Source organism: Dipodomys merriami, unplaced genomic scaffold (assembly GCF_024711535.1).
Source record: "Dipodomys merriami isolate MVZ:Mamm:240054 unplaced genomic scaffold, mDipMer1.0.p SCAF_901, whole genome shotgun sequence".
NCBI classification, from domain to species: domain Eukaryota; kingdom Metazoa; phylum Chordata; class Mammalia; order Rodentia; family Heteromyidae; genus Dipodomys; species Dipodomys merriami.
In genome coordinates, this window is record NW_027206515.1 from 68,503 (window position 1) to 77,014 (window position 8,512).

At 55.9% G+C, this 8,512-nt stretch overlaps 1 protein-coding gene across 2 annotated transcripts; it reads right to left on the minus strand.

Moving 5' to 3' along the window:
* Positions 1–2,719: 2,719 nt before the first annotated feature.
* On the minus strand, positions 2,720–8,295 carry LOC138821259 (ras-associated and pleckstrin homology domains-containing protein 1-like). Of its 2 annotated transcripts, none has more exons than XM_070013393.1 (3): positions 6,269–8,295; positions 2,866–3,953; positions 2,720–2,771 (listed from the first exon to the last, which is right to left on the minus strand). In XM_070013393.1, exon 1 carries the CDS (start codon positions 8,274–8,276, stop codon positions 6,690–6,692), a length of 1,587 nt encoding a protein of 528 aa, XP_069869494.1. In that variant the 5' UTR covers positions 8,277–8,295; the 3' UTR covers positions 2,720–2,771; positions 2,866–3,953; positions 6,269–6,689. The 2 variants fall into 2 exon arrangements, with proteins under 2 accessions (XP_069869494.1, XP_069869495.1); XM_070013394.1 differs by lacking the exon at positions 2,720–2,771 and having other exon boundaries at positions 3,016–3,047; positions 3,786–3,953.
* Positions 8,296–8,512: the final 217 nt, after the last annotated feature.

An 8,512-nucleotide genomic window follows, 5' to 3' on the forward strand; every position in this document is an offset into this window, starting at 1 on the left:
CCCGCCGTGCCCCTCGCAGGCGCAGACGCCCGTCTGGCAGCACCCGGAAGTGAGCGTCCTCTGGGCCGGAAGTGATGGCCACAGACTGCGAGGCCGGCGTCAGCCAGGTCACTGCGCGCGACCCCTGGGTCACGGGGCACGTGAGGGTCACGGGGGCGCCGTAGGGGACGGAGAGCTCGGGGGGGTAGCGGGGCGGAAGCGGAAGTGGGAGATGAAGAGGAAGCAGGAAGTGAAGCAGGAAGCAAAGGGGAAGCAGGAAGAGGAACCAGGAAGTGAAGAGGAAGAGGAAACAGGAAATGAAGAGGAAACCGGAAATGAAGAAGGAAGAGACTGAGAGGAAGAGGAAGAAGGAAAGGAAGAGGAAGAAGAAGTTGAATGATGTTGAGAGGAAGAGGAAGAAGAAGGAAGTGATTGAGAGGAAGAGGAAGAAGGAAAGGAAGAGGAAACAGGAAATGAAGAGGAAGAGGAAGAAGGAAGTGACTGAGAGGAAGAGGAAGAACCCACCCCAGGCCCCGTCCCCCCACCCGTGGTCACACATCCGAGGTCTAATGCAGGCCCCAGGTCCCAGATCCCCACACTCCCATCAGGCCTCGCGACCTGAATATCCGGGTCTCTCAGGACACCGGATGGGACGTGGAGGCGGTGGTGGGCAGTGCAGTCCTCCCTGGGGTCGGCGTCCTGGGTCACGGGGGTCACGGGAAGCCCGGGTTGCAGATAGGAGGTGCCTGGCCCAGCTGCCAACTCCACGCGCAGCCGTGCATGTGCGTCACCCACGGCGTTGCGCGCCACGCACACGTACTCCCCCGCGTCGCGTGACGTCACCGGACGCACGGAGAGCGTGCCATTGGGAAAGGCGCGGACCCGGATGTCAGAGCTGGGGAGGGGAGAGGGAGGGAAGGAAGGAAGGAAGGAAGGAAGGAAGGAAGGAAGGAAAGAAGGAAAGAAGGAAGGAAGGAAGGTGGGAAGGGTGAAGGAAGGATTGGAGGGAAGGAAGGAGAGAATGTAGGGAAGGAAGGATTGGAGGGAAGGATTGGAGGGTAGGAAGGATGGAAGGATCGGAGGGAAGGAAGGAAAGATTGGACGGAAGGAAAGATGGAAGGATTGGAGGGAAGGAAGGATGGAAGGATTGGAGGGAAGGAAGGAAGGATTGGAGGGAAGGAAGGATAGAAGGATTGGTGGGAAGGAAGGAGGAATGTAGGGAAGGGAGGTTGGAAGGAAGGAGGGAATGTAGGGAAGGAAGGATGGAAGGAAGGAAGGATTGGAGGGAAGGAAGGAAGGATCGGAGGGAAGGAAGCAAGAAGGGAAGGAGGGAAGGAAGGAAGGAAGAAGGGAAGGAAGAAAGGAGGGAGGGAAGGAAGGAAGGAGGGAAGGAAGGAGGGAAGGAGGGAAGGAAGGAGGGAAGAAAGTAATAGGAGGAAAGACCATAAGGGAAGACAAATTTGAAGCCAATGTTAGTTATTCGCACATGTGACATATGCATCCAATACTCATCTTGTATCGATCCCTGATCGATCATCTATCAATGATCGATCACTAGGGTTCTACCTTGCGATCTGGCAAGCCAGGACCTATTGAAAGATTAAAAATTGACCATTACCATTACTAACTTGCTAACTGCTGATTCTGCTTCTATAAACTTGCTTACGCTGGCACTGACCCTTCCCTTCCCAAAAATGAGTTAACAAGTTTCAGGGACCAGATGCCGGCCCCAGGACAAGGTCAGTGGTAGTAGATAAAGAACAGACAGTACGTGTTCCTCAGTTCCCATTTAGAAATTCCCCAGACAGGACCTTGAGATAACGACCACCTGGCAAGACCACAAGCTAAGCCAAATGTCAACCAATCATAGGCCTGTAACCATGTAAACCCCCCCTTAAACCAACCATGGGCCAGTCATTTTACAAAGAGTGTTACAAAATTTCTCGCGTGGCAAAGTGATTGTTGGTGTATATGGTGACCTTTAAATGGACCAATCATGGGATGCTTTGTGTTATGCGTTAATCTTGTGGTTTTTGCCTTTAAAAAGGGCTTGTAACCGCTGCTCGGGGCTTCCTGTGTGCTCGGGACAGAGAGTCCGTTTGCGCAAACGTCAAATAAACTCCTCATGCTTATTGCATCTCCCGGCCTGGAGTCTGAGTTTTCTGGGGTGCCCTCCTGTTGACGAAAGTATCCTAGGGGACTAGGGTCTTTCACTATCAATTACCTATTCACTGCTAATGAATCTACCATCCCCACCTCATCTCTATCAATATTTAATCGATAATCGATTTGTTATCTATGGCCTACTGTGTCTATGTCATCTGTCTAATCCATCCTCTATCAATTAACTATCTATCAAGGGGTATCATCTTTATCCCAACTATGGGTGGATAGATGGATGGGTGGATGGATGAGTGGATGGATGGGTGGATGGATGGATGGGTGGATGGATGGGTGGATGGGTGGATGGATGGAAGGGTGGATGGGTGGATGGATGGGTAGATGGATGGAAGGATGGGTGGATGGATGGATGGGTGAGTGGATGGGTGGATCGATGGGTGGATCGATGGGTGGATGGATGAGTGGATGGATGGATGTGTGGATGGGTAGATGCACGGGTGGATGGATGGATGCCCCCAGCTTCCCACACTCACCTGCTCCCAGCATCCACCAGGCGCCCATCTGGCAGCCTCCAGAACACGCGTGGGGCGGGGTCCCCGCGCGCGTGGCAGTGCAGCGTGAGGTCAGCGCCGTGGGGCACGCGCGTGGCGAGCGGGCCTCGGGGTCGGACGCTGGGGGGGAGACGCGGGTGCGCGGGCGTGACTTCGACGTGCACGGTGCGTTTTGCGCTGCTTAGCGCGTTGGCGGCTACACACTCGTACTCACCAGCATGGCGCGGGGCCTGCAGGCGGCGCAGCACCAGCGTGCCATTGGGGAGGACGTAGATGTCGCTGAGTCGAGGGTGCGTGTGCACATGCACCGGTCTCCGTAGGTCCCGTCAGGTAGACGCCAGTGTTGGGCCGCAGGGGGCCAGGCCTGGGCTGTGCAGGGCAGGTGCAGGGTGAGGCCTGCATGGGCCGACACGAACTCCGTGGGTGCCTCGCGCAGCACGGGGGGAGCGGGGGAAGCGTGCATGACATTTCCACGTGTGTCAGAGCCACGCATGCTCACTTCATGTGTATCAGGTGAGTGTGGAAGGGATGTGATCGTGTCCCTTTCACGAGTGATATTTCCACATGTGACCATTGTGTGAGTGTCAGATTCATGCGTGACATTTACATGCATGACAGATCCATGCATGTGCGGTCCAAGAGTATCAGGGCCATGCAGAAGGGACCTGATCGCGTCCATTCCATGCGTGACATTTTCACACGTGACATTTTCACGCGTGTCAGGTCTATGAATAATGGACCTGATCGTGTCCGTTCCACGCCTGTCATATCCAAGCGTGACATTTGCACGCATGTCTGATCCATGTATGTGCATTCTAAGAGTGTCAGGTCCACGCAGAAGGGGTCTGATCGTGTCCCTTTCACGTGTGACATTTCCACGTGTGACCATCATCTGAGAGTCAGGTCCACGCGTGACATTTCCACTGGGGTTAGGCCTATGAATAACGGACATGATTGTGTCCCTTTCACACGTGACATTTACACGTGTGACATTTCCACGTGTGACATTTCCACGCATGTCAGATGCAGTTATGTGCATTTCACGCGTGTCCAGTGAGTGTGGAAGGCATCTGATCGTGTCCGTGTCATGTGTGACATTTTCACACGTGATCATCAAGTCAGTGGCAGGCCTACGCGTGTCCAGTTTGCTCCTGTGAGGTCCACGCCTGTCCTTTCCACGCATGACCATCGTGTGAGTTTCAGATCCACGCGTGACATTTCCACGCGTGTCCATCATGCCAGCATCAGATCCACTCGTGTCTATCCCATGTGTGTCCGGCACAGCTGGGGTCAGCTCCACGCCTGGGGATGGACAGACGGACAGAGGGAGGGACAGGGCGTTGGATAAAGGCCCCTGTGCTGGTCGGAGACAGTGCTCTGTCCCTCTGTCTGTCTGTCCATTCGGCTGTCCATCTCTCTGTCCGTCTGTCTATCCATCTGTCAGTATGTCTATGTCTGTCTGTCTGTCCCTCTGTCTGTTCATGTCTACTTGTCCGTCCGTCTGTCCATCTGTCTGTCCATCCGTTTCTCTGTCCCTCTGTCTCTCTGTCCCTCTGTTTGTCCCTCTGTCTCTCTGTCTGTCCATCTGTCTATCCATCCAGCAGTCCATCCGTCTATCTGTCCATGTGTCTGTGTCGCTCCATCCACCGATGTATCTGTCTGTCCATTCATCTGTCCATCCATCTACTGTCTGTCTACCTACCTGTGTATCCTTCCTTCCGTCCATCTCTCTCTCTCTCTCTCTCTCTCTCTCTCTCTCTCTCTCTCTCTCTCTGTCTATGGCTCTGTTTGTCTATCTGTCCATTGCTCTGTCTGTCTATCTATGATTCTGTGTATTTGTCCACTGGTCCATCCATCTAGCTATCTGTCCATCTGTCATCCACCTGTCTCTCTATCTATCTGTCTGCCTGTCTGTCTGGTGTCTGTCTACCTATCTGTCTATACATCCATCAGTCCGTCCGTCTGTCTACCCACCCACCTGTCCATGTTAGCTCTTTCAATCCATCCATCCATCCACCCGTCTGTCTATCCATCCATCTGTCCATCTGTCTCTGACTGTGTATGCCTCTGTCTGTCTATCTGTCCATTGGTCCATCTATCCATCTGTTCATCTGTCCATCTGTTCATCTCTCTGTCCATTCTTCTGTCTATCTGTCTCTATGGCTCTGTCTATCCCTCCATTGGTCTGTCTGTCTATCTATCTGTCTGTCTGTCTGTCTGTGTACCTATCCATCCATCCAACCATGTATGTTTCTATCTGTCTGTCTGTCTATCCATCCATCTGTCCATGTATCTCTGTCTGTCTGTCTGTCTCTCTATGGCTCTGTCTGTCCATCCTTCCATTGGTCGGTCGGTCTGTCTGTCTCTTTCTATCTATCTGTCCATGTCTCTGGTATATATCTCTCTATGGCTCTGTCTATCCGTCCATCAGTCTATCTGTTTATCCATCCATCAGTCCATGTATCTCTCTGTCTGTCTCTCTATGGCTCTGTCTATCTGTCCATTGGTTTATCTGTCTGTCTACCTATCTGTCCATCTGTCCTTCTATCTGTCTGTCCGTCCATCTGTCCACCTGTCTCTGTATCCATCCGTCTGTCTGGTGTCTGTCTACCTATCTGTCTATACATCCATCAGTCTGTCTGTCTGTCTACCCATCTATCTGTCCATCTATCTCTTTGTCTATGGCTCTGTCTATCTGTCCATTGGTCTATCTATCCATCCAGCTGTCTGTCTGTCTACCTATCTATCCATCCATCCAACCATGTATGTTTCCATGTCTGTCTGTCTCCACATCCATCTGTCCCTGTATCTCTCTGTCTATCTGTCTATGGCTCTGTCTATCCGTCCATTTGTTTATCTATTTATCTATCAGTCTATCTGTCTGTCTATCTGTCCATCTGTCTGTCTACTGTCTGTCTACCTGTCTATCCGTCCTTCTGTCCATCTGTCTGTCTCTCTATGGCTCTGTCTATCCGTCCATTCATCCGTCTATCCACCTATCTGTCTGTCTGTCTGTCTGTCTATCCATCCGTCCCTCTATCTGTCTGCTCTATGTCTGTCTGCCTGTCTGTCCGTGCGTGTGTGTTTGTCTCCCCAGACATCCTGTGCCCCACAAGGCCAGGAACACAGACAACAGACAGACAGAGTAAAGGACTTCGCCCCTCCCCTCCCCATGCCCTCTGCCCTCCCAGTGACCCCTGACCTCCCTGTGACCTCTCCATGACCTCTGACTACTCTGTGACCTCTTACCTCCTGTGACTCCTGGCTTCCCCATGACCTCTGACCTCCCAGTGACCCTCCCGAGACCTCCCCGTGACCTCTCCATGACCCCTGAGTTCCCCATGACCTTTGACCTCCCATCCACTTCTCACCTGCCCATGGCCTCTCACCTCCCCGTGACCTCTCCATGACCTCTGACCTCTCTGCAACCACTGACCCGACTGTGACCCCTGATTTCCCTGTGACCTTTGACCCCCATGACCCTAACCTCCCCGTGACCTCTGACCGTCTTGTATCCTCCCTGTGACCTCTAACCTCCACCTCCTATCTGGCTCCCCTCAGTCCCCCGCCCCCACGCCAAGAGCCTGCAGGAAACAGATGGGTAAACTGAGGCTCACCCGTGTCCAGCTCGTTCCAGGCCCCACGGGGCAGGGTCACGGCGGGCGGGGCCGGGGATCGTGGGTCAAAGGTCCCGGGGTCACCGTCGGGGGAAGCCACAGGACGGGAAGGGAGGGCATCCGGGGCACGGCCGTGCAGGGTCGTGACCACGGGGTCACGGGGGTTCGCCGTGGGGCCCGGCCAGGCGCGGTGGGCTTTGTGCTGTTGCCCCCACCTGTGGCCGCCGCCAAACCTCCTGGAGGCCGGAAGTAAGGAGGCCGGAAGTGAGGAGGACGGAAGTGCAGAGGTCGGAGCAGCGGATGCTCCAGGGGTGGAGGCCGGAAGTGGGGATGTCCGTGTTGAAACCGGAAGTAGAGAGGTCCGTGGGGAGACTGAAAGTGTGGAAGTCAGAAGTGGGGATCTCCGAGTGGTAACCGGAAGTCAGGTGGTCCGACTGGAGACCGGAAGTGGGGAGGTCCGTGGGGAAACCGGAGGTGTGGAAGCCGGAAGTGGGGATCTCTCCGTCGAAAACGGAAGTGGGTAGGCCGAAGTAGTTGAGGCCGTAAGTGGGGATTTCCGAGTGGAAACCGGAAGTGGGGAAACAGGAAGTGGGGTGGTCCGAATGGAGACCGGAAGTGGGGATCTCCGCGTGGAGACCGGAAGTGTAGATCTGCGAGTGGAGCCCAGAAGTGGGGATGTTCGAGACAAAACCGGAAATGTGGAAGCCGGAAGTGGGGTGGTCCGAGTGGAGACCGGAAGTAGGAATTTTCGAGTGGAAACTGGAAGTGTGGAAGCAGGAAGTGCGGGGGTCCGAGTGGAGACTGGAAGTGGGGAGGTCCGCGGGGAGAGCGGAAGTGGGTAGGCGGAAGTAGTGAAGACAGGAAGTGGTGATGTTCGAGTGGAAACTGGCAGTGTGGAGACCAGAAGTGGGGTGGTCTGAGTGGAGACCGGAAGTGGTGAGGTCTGAGTGGAGACCGGAAGTGGGTCGGCGGAAGACACGGAGACCGGAAGTGGGGATATTTGCGTCAAAACCGGAAGTGTGGAAAACGGAAGTGTGGACGCCGGAATCAGGGAGGTCTCCGTGGAGACCGGAAGCAGGGTGGGCGGGGCCCAGAAGTCACCCGTGCCGCGGCCGCGCACGCGCGCCAGGATGCGCGCCCAGTGCTCGGGCCGGATGTGCTCGGCAGCCACTGGCGGGCGCGGGCGGCGCGGCAAGGCGGGCTCGAACCCGCGGCCAGCAGGGGCGGCACGCGGGGCGGGAGGGGGAGGCGGAGGCAGCGGACGCCGTTGCTGCCCACGCCCGGGGCCGCCCGCAGGACGCCGACGCCACAGCCGCGCTTCCCCGGTGCCCCGGCCTGAGCTCGGTGCGTCAACAATGATGTCAGCGCGGCGAGACGCCCCCGCGGCCGCTTCCGCAGCGGCGCCCGCCATCTTGGAATCCGCCATTTTTGAATCCGCCATCTTGGCCTCCACCATCTTGGAATCCGACATCTTAATTCCCTCAGTCTTGGAATCCTCCATCTGGGATTCCGCCATGTTGGTTCCCTCCATCTTTGATTCCACCACCTTGTTTTCGGCCATCATTATTCCTTCCATCTTGTTTTCTGCCATCTTGATTCCTTCCATCTTGGATTCCGCCATGTTGCTTTCCGCGATCTTGTTTCCCTCCATTTTGGATTTCGCCATCTTGGCGTCCACCATCTTTGAATCCGCCATGTTGGTGTCGGCCATCTTGGTTCCCTCCATCTTGGATTCCTCCATCTTGTTTCTCTCCATGTTTGATTCCGCCATCTTGGTGTCCACCATCTTGGAATCCGCCATCTTAATTCTCTCCATCTTGTTTTCCGCCATCTTGTTGCCTTTCATCTTTGATTCTGCCATCTTGTTTTTGGCCATCTTGCTTTCCGTCATCTTGGATTCTTCCATCTTTGATTCCGCCATCTTGGCTTCCGCCATCTTGTCCCCCGCCGCCCCACCCACGCTGACGTCCGCATCCCAGCGCGCCATCCCCAGCGCGTTGGCGGCCATGTACACATAGCGTCCACTGTGCTGCGGACCCAGCGCGGGCAGCGTCAGTGTCCTGTCCGCCCTGACCCCGACGCCGTCCGTCCCCAGCTCCGTCCCCGCCCAGGCCCAGCGCCCGCCCGGCAGCAGCCAGCCCACGCGCGCCGCCGGCTCCGCCTCCGCTCGGCAGCCCAGCCGCAGCGCGGCGCCCACAGGCAGCGCCAGAGCCGTGGCCGCTGGCGCCCGCGACGCCACCACGA

Excerpts from the sequence above, each read along its gene's own strand:
- LOC138821259 (XM_070013393.1), bottom strand. The coding sequence starts at position 8,276 with ATGGCCGCCAACGCGCTGGGGATGGCGCGCTGGGATGCGGACGTCAGC.